This window comes from Lithobates pipiens, unplaced genomic scaffold, assembly GCF_037356315.1.
Source record: "Lithobates pipiens isolate NorthernLeopardFrog02 unplaced genomic scaffold, aLitPip1_a1.2 Scaffold_8, whole genome shotgun sequence".
NCBI lineage: Eukaryota > Metazoa > Chordata > Amphibia > Anura > Ranidae > Lithobates > Lithobates pipiens.
In genome coordinates, this window is record NW_027507903.1 from 343,787,338 (window position 1) to 343,806,322 (window position 18,985).

The 18,985-nt window shown below is 44.2% G+C and overlaps 1 protein-coding gene across 2 annotated transcripts in view; it reads left to right on the forward strand.

The window, feature by feature from the left end:
- Positions 1-18,985, forward strand: part of KIF3A (kinesin family member 3A) — a 133,693-nt gene that overhangs the window by 8,045 nt on the left and 106,663 nt on the right. For both annotated transcript variants that reach the window (XM_077473230.1, XM_077473231.1), the window contains exon 2: positions 4,001-4,274. In XM_077473230.1, the coding sequence (XP_077329356.1) occupies positions 4,001-4,274 (274 nt within the window). The remainder of the gene's footprint in view (positions 1-4,000; positions 4,275-18,985) is intronic.

An 18,985-nucleotide genomic window follows, 5' to 3' on the forward strand; every position in this document is an offset into this window, starting at 1 on the left:
GCCCGCGACGTCTCCGTCGCGGGCCCCGCCTACCTGCACACGCGCTCGAAATGAGCGGACTGTTGCCTCGTGTGTGGGCGAGTCCGTTCATTTCAAAAGTTGCGCGGACTTAGTACGACGAACAAAGTTTGCCGTATTTGTCCGCTCAAAAAGTGCCGTGTGTGGGCGTGTTCGTTCATTCAAAAGTTTGAGCGGACTGTTTGACGAACTTAGTTTCGGCAGACAGTCCCCGCGTGTGTACGCGGCCTCAGATAGGAAGACGTATCTGTGTATTTTCCCAGCGCCTGCATGCTGCCGTCTACGGCGCATGTGCCGTAGACAGCTGTCACTGTCTTTTAGTAAATATCTCCTAAACTGTAGGTTTAGGAGATATTTCTTGGACCTACAGGTAAGCCTTAATCTAGGCTTACCTCAGGGGTTGACAAATTTACTTTGAATTTAGGAGCCAGTTAAAAAAGTTAGGAGCCAGTTTTTTTAGTTTTTTTTTTTTAGAGTGGTATGGATTGTCAGCTCCCGGGGTAAGGCCTCTCATTTTCACCCACTATCCCTAAGGCTGCTTTCACACTGGGGCGGTATTCAGGCGTTACAGCGCTAAAAATAGCGCCTGTGTAGCGCCTGAAAAAAACCGGCCCCTTTCACTCCAGTGTGAAAGCCTGAGGGCTTTCACACTGGAGCGGTGCGCTGGCAGGACAGTGAAAAAAGTCCTGCTAGCCGCATCTTTGGAGCGGTGAAGGAGCGGTGTATTCACCGCTCCTAAACCGCTCCTACCCATTGAAATCAATGGGACAGCGCGGCAATACCGCCGGCAAAGCGCCGTTTTAACCCTTTTTCGGCTGCTAGCGGGGGTTAAAAGCATCCCGCTAGCGCCCGCAGACCGCCGCTAAAACGACGGTAAAGCGCCGCTAAAAATAGCGGCGCTTTACCGCCGATGCCCGCACCGCCCCAGTGTGAAAGGGGCCTAACTCACAATGGAGCACCCAGTCAATAACTCCAATGAAACGCTGTTACACCAGGGTTATGGGCTGACCAGAAAGAGTAAGGCTGGCAACAGATGGAACTGGCTGGCACTGGCAGGTGGCACTGGTTGCCACTGGCAGGCACGTGGGACTGCCAGATGGCACTGGCAGGTGACACTGGTTGGAACTGGCAGGTGACACTAGTTTGGAACTGGCAGGTGGCACCTGGCACTGATTGGCAGGTGGCACTGGTTTGGAAGTGGCAGGTGGCCCTGGTTGGTGATGGCAGGTGACCCTGGTTGACGGTAGCACTAGTTGTCACTGGCAGATGGCACTGATTGGCGGTGGCACTGGTTGGTGTTGGCAGGTGGCACTGTGTGGTGGTGGCACTGATTGGTGGTGGCACTGGCAGGTGGCAGTGGTTGGTGTTGGCAGTTGGCACTGGTTGGTGGTGGCACTAGTTGGCACTGATTGGCGGTGGCACTGGCAGGTGGCACTGGTTGGTGGTGGCACTGGTAGGTGGCACTGAGTGGTGGCAGGTGGCACTGGTTGGTGGTGGCACTGGTAGGTGGTGGCAGGTGGCACTGGTTGGCGGTGGCACTGATTGGCGGTGGCAGGTGGGACTGATTGGTGGTGGCAGATGGCACTGGCAGGTGACACTCGGCACTGGCAGGTGGCACTGACTGACGGTGGCACTGGCAGGTGGCACTGATTGGCACTGGCAGGTGGCACTGATTGGCACTGATTATTAGTGGCAGATGGCACTGGCACTGGTAGGTGGCACTGATTGGCGGTGGCACTGGTTGGTAGTGGCAGGTGGCACTGGTAGGTGGCACTGATTGGTGGTGGCACTGGCAGATGGCATTGACTGGCGGCAGGTGGCACTGATTGGCGGTGGCACTGGTTGGCACTGGCAGGTGGCACTGGTTGGTGGTGGCAGGTGGTATTGATTGGCGTGGCACTGGTTGGCACTAGCAGGTGGCACTGATTGGCGGTGGCAGGTGGCACTGATTGGTGGTGGCACTGGTTGGCGCTGGCAGGTGGCACTGGCAGGTTTCACACAGAGCATTCTGTTACTGAAATGTAACAGAGGAGCTGTCAGGATTGAGCTTAATGTCGGAATGGGCGGGACCCGGCCGGGGTGGGCTGGACTCAGCAGCTATCAAACACCAGCCAACGATTGGGCTGCTTAAGAAAAGGGGCGGGGCCACATACACGTAGCGGCCCGCCCAGATCCCATTGGCTGGTGTTTGATAGCTGCTGGGTCCCGCCCACCCCGGCTGGGTTCCGCCCACCCCGAGATCAAGCTGAAATCTGACAGATCCTCCTCTCTCGGTTGCTTGTCAGTTTCACACACTTAGCGCAGTGCCGCTGAGTGTGGAGGAGGATGGCAGTCAGTGTTCATGCGCTGCATGTCTTGGGCGTCAATAGTGTGGGCTGGTGGCAGCTTAGGCGCCAGGTTGCGATTTCTGGTCGCATTGGCGACCTGGCGCCTGGGGTTTGTCGAGTCCTGGCTTACCTGTAGGTCAAAGTGGTTTGTAAGGGTTTACAACTACTTTAATACCACTTTAAATCTATGTACCCACCCAAAGCAGACTTCTGGCAACAATATATGGTGTTAATGTGAACATGTAACAAATTGTTCTAAGGCTAGGTTCACACCATAGCGATGCGGGAACGCCGCGAATCCGCGGCGTTTTCCCGCATCGCATGCCTCCCGCCAGCAGTTCACACTGCCCTATGTGGACTGCTGGGAGTGTCAATGAAATCTTAATGACACCCCCAGACCAGTCCGCATATCGCAGTGCGATCTGCAAACTCGGACAGGAATCGGATCGCATGGTGTGAACACCCATGCGATCCGATTCTGCTGCGGACCAAAAAAAGGGTCCTGTGCGAGTTTGGGGCGGGTGCGATGCGAATTCAGCCATACTATCTGTATGGCTGAACTCGCATCGCACAGAGATCGGATGTGATTTGCACTGCAGTGCGGTGCGAATCACATCCGGATCTCTCACCCGCAGCAGTGTGAACCCAGCCTAAGAGCTTGGTTTATTTATTTATTTATTGCTGGATGCTGTTTCAAGGAATCTGAACACCTGGTCCTGATAATTTTAGTTTTGGCTGCATTTTCCTAACCATGTTATAACAAGTAGTGATGGAATATATACTTTTGTTTGTAGCACCTCTTGAATTTTTCAAGGTTCTGTTAAATTGGGAAAACGACCCTTCCGCATGTTGCTCCCAACCCCCCTGTGAGGTTTGTCTTTTCTTATAACCTACCCCAGAAAAGCATCTAGATTTATTGCCTATGGTGATGCATACATATTTTAAAACTCTCCATTGTAGTAACTCCTTGTGTTTTGATCATACTTAGGGTTCATGCACACAGAGCTTAAAGTGGTTGTAAAAAAAAATAAAAAATATCTCGTCCCTTTTCAGACAGGCACTATAGCATAGTGCTTTTGCCTAGTCAATTGTCCCTTTTTTGTATCTTCTACAGTACCTGGTTGATCCTGTCTGGTCCTGACTTTCCCTCTGTGTGCTGACCATGTTTATGATGGCTGTGGAGCCATGATAGCATGGTCAGCTTACGTGCCTCCATCATAACCGCTCTCCCCTGTGCATCTCCCTCTCTCCCCCTCCCTCTCTCCCTGTCAGTTCTGTAGTGTTTGGTAAGTTTATTTATTTTTATTTTTTCCTATGTAACGAGTTAAGGCCCTCCGATTTTTCCTGTATTGAATTGTATTGTAACTGTACTGTTTGCCCTCGTGTTGTAAAGTGCTGCATAAACTGGTGGTGCTATTTAAATTCATAATAATAATGATGATAATAATAATATAATTTAGGCAGCTTTTTGAAATCAGAGGTGTAGGGGAGGGTAAAAAAAAAAAACCTTGAACCTTGCATGAATGGCTGAAAAAAATAAATTTGGTGTTATTTGTGCTGTGCTCAGTTTAGTATGCGCTTTATTTTTTTTAAAACTATGTTTTGTGGTAATTTAATGTGTGTGTGTGTTTTTTTTTTTCTGTCTGTATTTACAGATCAACAAAGTAGAGAAACCTGAATCCTGTGATAATGTGAAGGTTGTAGTTCGATGTCGCCCATTGAACGATCGAGAGAAAGGCATGGGCAGCAGGATGGCTGTAAATGTTGATGAAATAAGAGGAACTATTGCTGTTCACAAAGTAGACTCTATGAATGAGCCCCCAAAGACTTTTACGTTTGACACAGTTTTTGGAACAGACAGTAACCAGCTGGATGTTTACAATTTAACAGCCAGGCCAATCATTGACTCTGTGCTAGAAGGCTACAATGGTAAGACCCCCAAAATGAGAAATGCATTATGGAAAATAATGGGAAAATGCTGCTTTAACTTAAAGTGATTCTAAAGCCTAAACATTTTTTGCCTTAATGCATTTCTTGCATTAAGGTAAAAAATGTTTAGGCATCGGTTTTGGCCCCTCACCCCCCATTTTACTTGCTTGAGCCCTCATTCGATCCAGCACTGTGCACTTCTGCAGCTCACCCCTCAGTTCTGTGTCTCACTGGCTTTGCTGGGGCACAGTAACCGTTGGCTCTCAGTGCTGTCAATCAAAGTCAATGATGAGGTAGCGGGGCAACGCCCTGCTGTCTTTGTCAATCGATGTTGCAATGGGGCTCGGGAGTGAGCATGCACAAGTGCCCCCATGGGAAGCTCCTGCACAGAGAGGAGGGCCCAGGAGCACTGATGGGGAGGTTCAGGGCCGCTCTATGCAATTCCATTGCACAGAGCGGGTAAGTATAGAGATGTTTATTTTAAAACAAAATAATTCCTTTATGATCACTTTAATGTGTAGGTTTTTTATTTATTTATTTTTTATACATTTTTGTTTAGAACTATACTTTTAAAAAGTATTTTAACTTTTGCCAGGTAATGAAATTAGGAGCTTTATGTTTACCAGTGTATTTAGCTGCACTGTTAATAAACGTGCTATTTACATGGAAGTTAATTTTAACATCAATCTTCGCATTGGATTATTTGTACATTTAACATGTTACATGCAGGTTAGTTACCTGTAAAAGCCTTCCTTATGTAGACATACAAACCATTACACTGCTGCTGAGTACCACTTTCCTGCTGTCTTCCCCTTCTCATCTCCCCCAACAGCTATATAAAAAGTTAGATGGGATTAAGTAGCTACGCTGGTGGGAGCTGTGGTGACTCTTCTTGAAAAAGGTCAACTTTACTAGAAAGTTCAGAGGCACTTTACAATTGGATACCCAATTCTTTAACCACTTGCCAACTGGCTCACGCCGATATACGTCAGCAGAATGGCATGGCTTGGCAAAACAACATATGAGTACGTTGTTCCTTTTAAGAGCCACTGGAGGCGCACAAGCACGTAGCATGGCGGGGCACCTGAAGCTTGTGGCCGGCGGGCGTGATCACAGGCATGAGAGCCAGCACAGGGATTTGTGTGTGTAAACACACAAATCCCTGTTCTGTCAGGGAAGAGGAGACATATCATTTGCTCCTACTAAGTAGGAACAACGATATGTCTCCTCCCCCAGTCAGTCCTATTCCCATACAGTTAGAACACATCCAGAGAACGTACATTTAATCCCTTGATCGCCCCCTAGTGTTAAACCCTTCTCTACCAGTGATATTTACACGGTAATCAGTGTTTTTTTTTATATAGTTCAGATTGCTGTATAAATGACAATGGTCCCAAAAATGTGTCAAAAGTGTCTGATCTGTCCTCCGCAATGTCACAGTACCGCAAAAAAATCACAGATCACCGACATTAGTAGTAAAAAAAAAAAAAAAAATGCCATAACAAGGCCATAAATCTTTCTCATCGTTTTTTAGACGCTATAACTTTTGCGCAAACCAACCAATATACGCTTATTGTGATTTTCTTTACCAAAAATATATGTAGAAGAATATATATTGGCCTAAACTGATGAGGAAATGTGTGTTTTTTTTTTTTTTTAATCACTTTAGCCCCACAAGAATTTACCCCCTTCCTGACCAGAGCACTTTTTGCGATTTGGCACTGCGTCGCTTTAACTGACAATTGCGACGTGGCTCCCAAACAAAATTGACATCCTTTTTTCCCACAAATATAGATTTCTTTTGGTGGTATTTGATCGCCTCCTGCGGCTTTTATTTTTTGCGCTATAAACAAAAAAAAGAGCATTTTGAAAAAAACATAATTTTTTTACATTTTGCTATAATAAATATCCACCAAAAATTATATATAAAAAAAACAACAATTTTTTTTCATCAGCTTAGGCCAATACGTAGTCTTCTACATTCTTTTGGTAAAAAAATCTCAATAAGCGTATTATTGATTGCTTTGTTATAGCGTTTACAAAATAGGGGATAGTTTTATGGCATTTTTTTTAAAATGTTTATTTTTTACTAGTAATGGCGGCGATCAGCTATTTATTTATTTATTTATTTATTTATTTTTTTGTGATTAGGGCGGGCACATCGGACATTTTTGGGACCATTGTCATTTATACAGAAATCAGTGCTATACAAATGCACTGATTACTGGCAGTGTAGGGGTTAAGTATGTCTTGGGGAGTGTTTCTAACTGTGGGGGGCGTGGCTATGTGTGACACATCACTGATCTCTGCTCCCGATCACAGGGAGCAGAGATCAGTGACACTGTCACTAGGCAGAACGGGGAGTTGCTTGTTTACATTAGCGTTTCCCAGTTCTTCCTCTCTGTGAGACGATTGTGGGTATCGGGACCCGCGACCCGACCCACGGAGCTTGCCGCGGGCGTGTGACGGCAGCAGCACTTGTGCCCGCAGGCCGGCTCTTAAAGGGCAACGTATAGGTACGTTAGTTTGCCTGTATGAGCCCTTCTGCCGACGTATGTTGGCAAGCGGTTAAAAAACATTTTTTGGTGATATTTATTATAGCAAAAAATATATAATTTTTTTTTTCAATATTGTCGCTCTTTTTGGGCTTTATAGCCCAAAAAATAAAAATTGCAGAGGTGGTCAAATACCACCAAAGAAAGCTCTATTTGTGGCAAAAAAGGCTGCAAATTTAGTTTGGGTATAGCATTGCATGACTGCGCAATTGTCAGTTAAAGCTACGCAGTGCCAAGTTGTAAAAAGTGCTCTGGTCAGGAAGGATGTAAAATCTTCTGGGGCTGGAGTGCTTGTAAACCTCAGGGAAAAAAAAACAAAAAAATAAAATGCAATACAAAGGCATAATGAGCTAGTATGCATTGCATACTAGCTCATTTTGAAATAGTTATCTTAGAACAAAGCTGTTGCAGCCTCACCCCCCCCCAACACAGCTGAGACAGCTTTTACCCAGTTACTTCTGGGTTCACGGCTTCGGCGCTGTGATTGGCACTGGCCGTGATGTCACTGGTTGCATGCAATGTAAATATCTCCTTAACTGTACAAGTTTAGGAGATATTTTCATTACCTATAGGTAAACCTTATTATAGGCTTACCTATAGGTAAATGAATGAATGAATGAATGAATGAATGAAATACTTGTATAGCGCACAATGCGAACTGAATCGCCTCTAGGCGCTGTGGCGAGCTTTGATCATCTGCTAAAAGAGGAAGGTCTTGAGTTTTTTCCTAAAAGCCAGGTGATTTTCTTCCAGGCGGATGTTGATTGGTAGAGCATTCCATAGCCGAGGCCCTTGGACAGCGAATCTCCGATCACCCTTGGATTTATACCAGGCTTTGGGCACGAGGAGGAGGTTTTTGTTGGCTGATCGAAGACTGCGGTTTGGTGTGTAATGATTTACTTTCTCCATTAGGTATTGCGGAGCTTCACTATGCACGCATTTGTGGGTGAGGCACAGGGTCTTGAACGTGATCCGATTTTTTTAGGGTTAGCCAATGTAAGCTCCTCGGCGAAGGAGAGATGGATTCCCAGGTTTTTTTTCCTGTTATCAGCCTTGCCGCCGTGTTTTGGATCAGTTGTAATCGCGCAAGTTGATATTGTGGCAATCCTATGTAAAGCGAGTTTGCGTAGTCCAGTCGTGAATTAATGATTGTTCCAACTACCACTGCTTTGTCATTCTTTGGGATAAAAGGGATGAGTCTGCGAAGCATGCGCAGAAGATGGTGAGATCGACTGACTACAGATCCTATTTGCGCATCCATTGACATTTGTGCATCTAAAATAACCCCGAGACTCTTCGCTTTGGTCTTTGGGGAGATAGTCTGCCCAAAGACGGTTGGTGGAGACCAGGAGGTTTTGGTTGCGGGCTTATGATTTGGGTGTAAGATAAGAAGCTCTGTCTTTGATTGGTTCAGCTGGAGGGAGTTGGGGGTCATCCAGTCCTCTATTGATTTGAGGCAGTTTTCAAGTTGTTGTTGGTGATCTTTTTTTCCATTGATCCGGAAATAAAGTTGCGTGTCGTCAGCGTAAGAGTGGAAGCAGAGATCTGAGCATCTGATGATTTGAAGGAGTGGGCGAATGTAAATGTTGAAGAGAACGGGTGACAACGGAGAGCCTTGAGGGACTCCGCAGGTGACTGCCCAAGTTTCGGAGAGGAATTTTCCTAGTTTTACTGTCTGTGACCGATTTCCTAGGAAGGACGCGAACCATTGGAGATCTATGTCTTGGACTCCGGCTACTTCTGTGAGGCGGATGAGTAGAGTATTGTGATCTACTGTATCAAACGCTGCACTTAAGTCTAGCAGTACGAGGAGACACGGGTCTCCGTCATCTGCTGCTTCGAGGGCGTCATCCCAAATCTTGAGGAGAGCTGTTTCTGTTCCATGACCCGGGCGGAAGCCTGATTGCAGCGGGTCCAGGAGTTTGTGAGTATCCAGTTGAAGTTGTAGCTGATGTACTACAGCTTTCTCCATGATCTTAGAAATGGTGTTGAGGCTTGTAATCGGCCTATGGTTGTTTGGATCCTGAGGGTCCAGGTTTGGTTTCTTGAGTAGAGGTTTGACGATGCCTTGTTTGAGGATGCTGGGAACAATCCCTTCGTGGAATGATCGGTTTATGAGGTGGGTTATGGTTGGAGCCACGATGTCGGAGCATTCTTTCAGTAGTTTTGTGGGGATGATGTCAATAGGTGAGGTACTGTCACGCAGTTTATTAATGATGTTTTTTGTGGTGTCTACGGTAAATGTCTGCAGAGGAAATTTACTTCTCTTTAAGGAAAATAGTTTACTTGCAATCTTTTAGGTCAGTTACCTGGTCTTCTTCCTCCTTTTATTTTTTTTAATTTTTTTATTAGCTCAATCTCAGATGTGCTCCCAGAACTGACTACCTACAGACAATTAGAACAAACTAGCTGCTCAGTTCCACTGAAAAATAGAATAACAGGGCATAACAATCCTGTCTCCAACACTCCACCCATGCACAGGAGGATGAAGGAGACAGAAAAAATGACTCCCACATGGCTCCATGAAATAAAAATAAACTAGGCTTTAGACCAAGACCCTTTGGACTTTAGAAACTACAAGATTAGGGATTCTGACAAATACAGTAAGGTTTTTGCGTTGAATTAGTATTGGGTGGGTGACCAGATATTCCACACCTTATGGCAGCCACAAGGAACGCAAGTGGCTTTGTATAAGGGAATAGACAGAGGCATTCACTAAATTCACAAAAAAAATCCAAAAGTATAGGGAGGGTGCTTCAGGAAACATCCATTTCAACACTATAGCCTTTCATACATAAAACAGGAGCAGTCCAAGGAGAATTTTGGTTGCTCAAAGGAAAGCCAGTTGACCCACCAGACCGAGCAAGCAAACCTCCACAGTCAGCGGTAAATGCATAGTAGTCAAAGCATAAATACGTTTTAAAACCTCGCCCCAAACATATTGGACCTTAGGGTAGGGCCAAAACGTGCTGAAAATCAACATCAATATGGGTACGCTTCCAGCAGTGGGGTTATACACCTCTGTAGTGGTACCCCCGTGAGGGCTGCTGATTTGACTCTATACCCCACTGGCTACCCCGACTCTGCAGATCCTCTCTTACCTCTGACACTTTGGGTTCCATTCTGCAATAGGATGTTCTCAGTGAGAAACTCACACAATGTCAATGAATCACTCAGAAAGTTTACTAGAGTGAATAATAGAACACAATGAACAATGTGAATTAACACAAACAATCAATGACGGTTAGTATCAATCAGTTTATATATGAATACTGTGAATTGAACAATCACCGTAGGGAGTATATGTAGACAGGTGTACACTGGGACAAATGTTCAATATCCTTCAATACCTATAATAAACACCTTCCCACTGAGGCCTTAATATACACACCAAATTGCAATACAATGTTCCTTACATTCAATGATACAATGCAATATATAACATGTACTCAATGGCTCCCTCTACGACTAGGTTGTAATTTAAAGTTCAAACTACAAATAGAACAGCAGTGCTTTGCAGAAGAAATAGATGTTGATACAAGTTTTGTGACTCCAGATATCTTCAGCTAGCCTGTAGTTTAAATTGCAGTATTTGTAATCCACAATGCAAACAAAGAGAAAAAGCAAACCGTAGAATAAATGGTACATTGATAACTGCTTAACTGAAGAAATATGGCACTTGTAACTTCCTTGTTATGCGTGAGTGTAATACAGTACTGACCTTACAGTGCAGGGAACAACAAACCCCAGAGTCCAGCTGTATGATGCTTGTGCAGAAGTAGCTTCACCTTCATGGAACTACAGGTCTCACGAGCAGTCTGTAAAATAACTCGCTCAGCAAACAGTGCACTTTACTGAAGTGGACAGGTGCCCTCTAACTGCAATAGACTCGGACTGCGAGGCTCCATCCGGACTCCCCTCCTGAAGTCTCAGTCTGGTGAAAAGATGGCGCCGCCATACTGTACCGCTACTCCAGATGGCTGAAGTGCAGGAAACTTCCAGATGTCCTGATACTGCAAACTGATTCACTTGCTAAGCTGACAGGGCTTTACTCTGAAGTACCTCAAAGACTGGTGATCCAGCTCCACACTGTATAGGCCGCAGTCTCTCACTCCTGGTCACACACAGACCTCCTGCTGGCAAGTATTGAATGGCGTCCAGAGAGGCTGAAATTTGGCTGCACTGGTCCATTTATTACTGCTTCCAGCATGCAGTGCTGCATGCTTTGCATTGTCTGTATTGTAGTTCAGGGCTGATTCAGCTAACCAAGTAACTTTCTCCTCCAAACTACAGCTACCACAATGCTTTGCTGCGTTCCTTTTCAGGAATTAAAAGAAAATCCTAACAGCATTAATAAGACACTAGAGGGAGCCAAACTCATTTGAAATAATAACAACTGTAATACCTATAGTAGCAAACCCTTGGCTACACCTGGATACATTTTATTCAAATGTTGGGGGTGTAACATTAGCTCTGTGTAGCAATTTGAACTGGATTAAACAGGCTTTGACTGCTACCAACAGAAGAAAGGGGTATTCCCATATGTCCTCCCAATCCTCCGGATTCATATCTGAAAAATCCTCCCGCCGCTTAGCATAAAGACCCTCCAGACCTAGATGGACCGAAGACATTAGGGCTTTGTAAATTTGGTACAGGAGCTTAAACTAGCGATCCTCTTGCATTAGGGATTCTAACTCGAACCTCTCAAGACTTAAGCGTGTTTATCCAAATTGAGAGGAGAAGACGTAGCGGGGCTGCAAATACCGGAAGAAGTGGTAGACTAAACATTTGCTTCAAGTCGTTCAAGGACCTCACAAATATGGTCAAGTGTCTTAACCCCTCTAGAGGCTCACACCCTTGGGTCAGGTATAGACAGAAATTCCAGAACTTGTGGGTTGAGCCATAAAGGAATATCGGGGGGCCACCTGTTGGAGGTGCTGGAGTGTTTACATACTACAAGCAGCCATGCCCTGACCGCAGGCCTCATGGAGTACATGAACGGCAATGGTGCTCAGGTGCCTCTATAAAAGTTACTCTTCAACAATTTATATGACCCTAAATAGGCCGCCTCCAGAACTACAAAGGCTTTGAAGTCATCAGAAGCAACATGATTATGGGTGTCTGTGTTATTAGGGGAGCTAAAAAGTAAGCCTGGAAATCTGGGAACGCCAAGCCCCCTTGTGTCCACAGCCTACGAAGAATCAGTTTGCTAAATTCTGGGTGTCCTTGACTTCCACAGGAAAGATGAGATCATCTAATCCATTTTTAAAGAAGGCTTTTGGTATCCAAATTGGGGAGTCTAGTAGGACATACAGTATGAGAAGAAGAATTTTAATTTTGAGAAAATTTATTTTACCAATGAGTGTTGGGGTAAATTGTCCCAAGCCTTCAGTCTGTTTGATCATGGTAACAAGGGGATACAAATTCAGTTTACCATACTTGGTTACTTTAGTAGTGATGGTAATGCCAAGAGAACATAGAGCTGTAGTCCAGGGTAGGGGAACAGATAGGTCGGCTTCACTGCGGGCCTCCTGATCCCAATTAACTTAGACCAGAAAAGTCTGCAAAACGAGAAAGAATGGTCAGGGCTTCAGAGATAGGGTCCTGGATCGTTAAGAAGTAAGACTAGATTATCTGTATATAATGACAGTTTCTCTACTATGGTCTCATGAATGCCACGTACAGCATTCGACTGTTGTAGAGCAGAGTTGAGGGGCTCCATCACTAGAGAAAATAGGACTGGGGACAGGGCGCAACCCTGACACATACCCTGTTATACAGTGAAGGCAGAGTAATGCATTCCCCATAGTTTACTCTGGCCTTCTGGGGACTTGTACAACAGAATTATCTATCTGCAAAATAGGAGGCTGAGACCCACTAATTGTAAAACCACTGACCTATGTTGCCAACTTAGAGTCAAAGCCTTTTCGATATCTAAGGCCATGACTACTTGTCTCTGAGAATCATGGGAGGGAAGCTGGAGATGGGTAAGTACCCTACGAAGATTAATATTGGTAGACTTGCCAGGCATAAAGCCGGTCTGATTAATGCCAACCAATTCAGACAGAATCTTTTATCAACCTGGTGGCAAGAACCTTTGTTTGGATCTTAAGATAATTCAATAGGGATATCGGCCTATAGGAGGCGCAAGATGTTGGATCCTTCCCAGATTTTTTAAATTAAAACAATATGGGCCTGATGCATAGAGGGGGCAGGATATCACTGTCCAGACAGGAGTAGAGATATTACAGGTTAGGAACCAGAAGCTTAGCATACCTCTTATACCATTTCCCCTGAAAACCATCTGGATCTGGAGATGTAGAATTTGGGGAAAGAGCTTGTGGCATTCTCAACATCAAGGACGGAAATAGGAGCTTTTCAACGATTCCGCCTCCTGGGGCGAGATGGTGGGAAGAGAGGGACCCTGCAGTTCTGCCAGAATAGCTGGGGTAGGCAGGAAAGGGACTTGACTATACATGGAACTCGAATAGAGCCATGGGTTCAGTTATGCACTCTCCTGTAGGAATTCATAGTTCTGGGATCACCACTTGGAAGTGGGGGTCTCCCGCCATTTTAGGTAAAAGCCTCCCATTTATATCACCAGACTCAAACAACCTGCCCACTAAAAGTTTTTTTCATCAGCTAGGGCAGAAGTAGAAAAGCATCTGGTGTGGGATCCATATAATTGCCTTGAATGCATCCCACACTGAGTGCTCGTTAGTTGACTAAGATTTCATGTGGAGGGAGACCAGTTCTGTCACTTTCTCATCATGGACCCATCGAGGAGCTAGTCTCTGTATAACCGCTGAGTCCCAGTGAGACTCAATACACAGACAAAGTTCTAAATTGGCAATGGTAAAAAAGATCAGCTGGAAGATAGGAGTCCTCAGATAGTTTAGCTAATACAGGGGTACTACCAAATGCAAAGTCAATGCAGGAACCCAACCGATGTGAGGTTGAGAGATATGAGAATGCTGAGATCCCCAAATGTTTCCACATCCAAAGCTCAGTGAAGGCAAAGGTATTCGCCAAGTTCTGTAAATTTGGGGAGGAAGTGCGTTGCCGATTGGAGGTGTCAAGATCCAAAATTAAGAATGGATTTAAAATGGCCTCCAATCAGGAGATGGGTGATCTGGTATGGAGCCAATTTTTCATAGATCGTGTATAAGGTGTAGTCCACTGGAGGAGGGAGATGCCCAGACGATAGCATGTATGTCCAACAGTAAAATAATATATCTGCCCTCAGGATCAGTAAGGACCTGCTCCACCTTACAGGGAAGGGATTTATTCCACAAAATAGCGACACCTCTTGTGTAGGTGGAGTATATGGCATGGAAGGCCTGACGGACCCACGACCGACACAGGGCAAATAACTTGTTACCAGTTATGCATTTCTTGAAGAAACAATATATGAGGCTTATGGGAATTTAGGTATTTAAAACATGAGGGAAGGCTTAAATTTATAGTTGAGGCCTTGTATATTCCATGACCACCAACATATGTTCCATAATAATCTACAAAATAGAGTATCAAGGATAGGACACTCAAAAAGGCAAGAACCGTAGCATACAAGGAAGGAAGAGCATGACAGATTAAAGGAGAGACAAGAGAAGAGAAGTTGGCATCCGAGCAGACTTGACAGAATATAACCATTGAAAACACCCTACCACTCAGCCAGTACCCCAACATACTTAGGCTAGAGCAGTTTAGAACATCTGAGCAATCCTCTGGAAGCCAAAATTCTTCTTGAGTAGAAAAACTGAGGGGTCTTCAAAACAATTGAGGGCACTGTTCAGACATGGGGTGATTGAGCTTTCTGGGATCAGGAGAGAAGCCCATTATGCACTATGGAAAGGAGCAATATAGTCCCCTCCTAAGGGAACACCAGGGCACCAGGAAAATGGTAGCTGAGTAACAAGTTCAGTGCCACGAGAGCATGGGCACCAAGGCAAGGCATCAGGCAGGAACCGGGCACCTCTATAGGAAGAGAACATTGAATATTGCACCAATAGCTGGTTAAGTTGTTTTATCTTTTTAATTTGTTTCCCTAATTTCCCTAGTTTGCCTAAAGGCATCACATAAAAGAGCCCTGTATTATAGAGGAGCTAAGAGACTGTGTTTTATAGTATTTTAGTTACTTAGGCGTTGGGGTGTATTCAATCAGCATGAGTTCAGGCAATAACTCAATCTGATCCAAATTAGGTGGATAATTATAAATATTGTGTAGGTTTTCTTGTTCTGATTACTGCATTAACCCAATCATGACTGGTTACCTTCAGGGCGAAGAGTAGATTATTCAGAAATACACACGGTCTTGGTAACAACGCCCGTAATATAGCTGATAAAGATCTGAACCACCTTTCCTTATCCTGAAGTGTTGATTACCTAAAAGAGTAGGAGTCATTCCACTATATTTCCATATTGTGCAGAAATGTATAAATCTTTCCTTATGTGAATCACTATTTTTATACTGTTTGTCCATACCATCAATGGATAACTAATTATATAACAGATTTTTTTTTTCATCAAATGTATTGACTGTTTTTCTGTGTTTATTGCTTGTAACCTGATTATACTAGCTTTTATATTCATCAGCGTTCAAAACAACTAGAAAATGTCTGCAAGTCAGTGTACTCATAACTATTTGATAATTAAGTTCTACGTTCTGTGGGCCATGTGTAAGATGACAAAATCATATTGTCAGTGTGACACACATTCCCTTGAGCTGATCTGGGCCATTTCAGAGGCAGGAGCTAGCAGCACAATTATCCTTTTCACAACTGTGATCTTGGAATGTGAAAATGAAGTATGTTACTGAATAGAATATTGTTTGTCTAGCATTGTGAATTCCATGTGCTCTGAATATCAATGGAGTTTTGTTTATTATAAGAGAGTCAGTCCACCCAGCTGATATTTTAGTTCTGTGGTGTCTATCTCTCATGGACTTTGATAGCAAGAGCTCTGTGCTTGTGTTTTCAAGCCTGTTCGTGACAACAGGGTTCTCTACTCTGCCTGTTGACATTTTGAAGAGTGCAAAATCTGGTGCAGCTCTGCAGCGAAACCAATCAGGTTCCGGGTTTTATTGTCAAAGCTTAACCACTTTTATGGTACCTTTTTTTTGTTTACATGTAAAAATCTGTATTTTTGTTAGAACCTCTAAACATTGTATATTTTTTGAAAGCAGAGGCCCTAGAGAATAAAATGGTGGGTTTTACACTTTGTTTTTTTTTCGGTGGCTGGTCGATTGGGACTCTCGGTGGGCTGGGAGATCCCGTTAAAGCCATGGGAAGGGGGAAATCCCCCCCCCCCCCCCACTGCTTGTAAAATAAATCCAGTGGCTGGTTAGACCCCTTTCACAATGAGGTGCTTTGCAGGTGCTATAGCATTAAAAATAGTGCCTGCAAAGCGCTTTGAAACAGCAGCTCCTTTCACTCCAGTGTGAAAGCCAGAGGGCATTCACACTGGAGCGGTGCAGTGGCAGGGCGTCAGAAAGTCCTGCCAGCAGCTTCTTTAGAGCGCATTAGGAGCAGTGAACTCACTACTCCTAAAGCGCCCCTACCCATTGAAATCAATGGGCAGCCCCGCCGAACTGCTGCAAAGCGCCACTGTAGCAGCAATTTGCGGGCGGTTAGCCGCTAGCGGGGGGTTAAAAGCGCCAATTGCGGCCGAATAGCACTGCAAAAACGACGGTTTTAAGGATAAGGTGTTTGTTTTTGGGTTTTTTTTTGTCCTCATCCTGAATTCATACCAAAAGTGGTAACAGGTTTTTTTTTTTTTCATTTAAACTAAGATATTACTCTTGCTTTTTTTTTCTCCCCAGAGATCTAGGGAAGAGAAAGCACTACATTGCCTTGATGTAGTAAGAGCGATCAGAGTCTATTTAAAGGCGACTGCTCAGGTTCGCAAAACACATGTTTTGTTTGTACTGCCAGAGGGTCCAAAATGTGGACAGGCAGTGTCTAAATCTACTATTTTCCAAATGGATTTGTCTAGTGATTGTTCAAGCTTCGACTTAAAGGGGTTGTAAAGATTAATTTTCTATTTTCTAAATAGGTTCCTTTTAAAGCAGAGTTCCACCCTAAAGTGGAACGTCCACTGATCGGAACCCTCCCCTCTCTGGTGCCATAGTTGGCACCTTTCAGGGGGGAAGGGGGTGCAGATACCTGTCTAAGACAGGTATTTGCACCCACTTCCGGGCATAGACTCCCACGGGATTCTATGCCTCTTCCTGTCCCGCCGCGCTGTCAGCTGGGACACACATGGGTCCCAGAGACAGCACGGACCATTCCCATTGCACTGCGCGACTCGCCCATGCGCAGTAGGGAACTGGGAAGTGAAACCGCAATGCTTCACTTCCTGATTCCCTCACCAAGAATGGTGGCGTCAGCAGCCGAGAGCCGATCGATCGGCCTCGGCTGCAGACATCGCTGGACCCCAGGAAAGGTAAGTGTCCATTTATTAAAAGTCAGCAGCTGTAGTATTTGTAGCTGCTGGCTTTTAATAAAAAAATTTCGGGTGGACTCCCTCTTTAAGCTAGTGCATTGTTGGTTCGCTTACCTTTTCCTTTGCTTTGCTTTCCTTTCTAAATGTTTTTTTTTTCTTTCTTTTCTTTGTCTGAATTGGTCACTTCATGTTCCTCCTCAGTAAGCTGTTCTGGCTGACTAAACACCGCTTGGATGATGGTGTGAAGTTTACTGAGGAGAAACAGGAAGCGAGAAATTCAGACTTAGAAAAAAAACATTTAGAAGGGAAATCAAGGAAAAGGTAAGTGAACCAACAATGCACTAGCTTAAAGGAACCTATTTAGAAAATAAAAAAACAAAGCTTTACAACCTCTTTAAGAAGAAAATTCTTCCTTCTTATGCTAGAGCATGCTCATCCAGGGCTATTAGTGCCTGTTGGGTGGTGCATTATGAGGCCTCTATGTCTCAGATCTGTAAGGCTGCCACTTAGTCTTCAGTTCATACGTTTATCAGATTTTATCAAATCGATATTAAAGGCCATGAAGATATTGCCTTTGGGCGCAGTATACTGCAGGCTGCAGTATGAGTCCTCTGGCCTCCTGTTTTTTGTTGTGTCTCCCTCCCTTCAGTTGCCATTGCTATGGGACATCCCACATAGTAACTACTATGGCTCTGTGTCCCCTGATGTAAGAAACCAGGATTTAAAAAAAAAGCTTACCTGTAAAATCCTTTTCTTTGATTTACATCAGGGGGCACAGAGGTCCCTCCCTTCTTTGTATACACTTGTATTGCTTGGCTAAAAAACTGAGCACTCCCAGTAGTGGGAGGGGTTATATAGGGAGTACATGCCTTGCCTTAGGGGCGTGCCAGTTTCCATCACCTGTCGGTCCGATATATAACCCACATAGTAACTACTATGGCTCTGTGTCCCCTGATGTACATCAAAGAAAAGGATTTTACAGGTAAGCTGTTTTAAAAATCCTGTTTTTTCAGTGGCCATTATCGGTACCTTCTCTTTGCATTTTTCTAATAAAAAATAAATAAAAAGATATATCGGTATATCAGTGCATCCCTAGTAGAAGTAGACTGTTTAGATCACTCAATGATTTGTTTTATATCATTTATGAAGATTTCCATTTCTGAATGTCCAAGTTTGCCCATGTGCCAAGACATTACAAAGGATCGTATTCTAAATGTTATGTAACTTCTACATTGTGAGGCTTGTGAATCCAATACTCAGTAGGAACAGTGTGAAGCCATGGAAGGGAAGGGCAGAGTCAGGAATTTTAGTGGAGAGATTTCCCTACTGGCATTTATTATCCTCATTAGCCCTGAAAAAACAGACAATGCATAAAAATGTTAACTGTATCATATGGTGAACAAATGCTCTAAGCAAACTTTGTTCCAGATGTGAAATAAGCAGAATGACCATCATGTTAGGCCTGGTGAGCCAGGATTTCATTTCAGAAAAATGTTACCAACTCCGCTTTTTGCTGCTTCTCTGCAGCTGCTCTTGGCCTCATTTCACTTCTAAAATGGATTCTGAAAATCCACTATACTTTCAATTTAAAGGCTACATCAAATATAAAATAAAATAACCTAGAAAAGAAATATCAGCACCCAATGGGTTTTGAAGTCAAAATATCAGTTTTATGCAAGTTTTACATAAGTGAATCAGTTGGGCATTTTTATT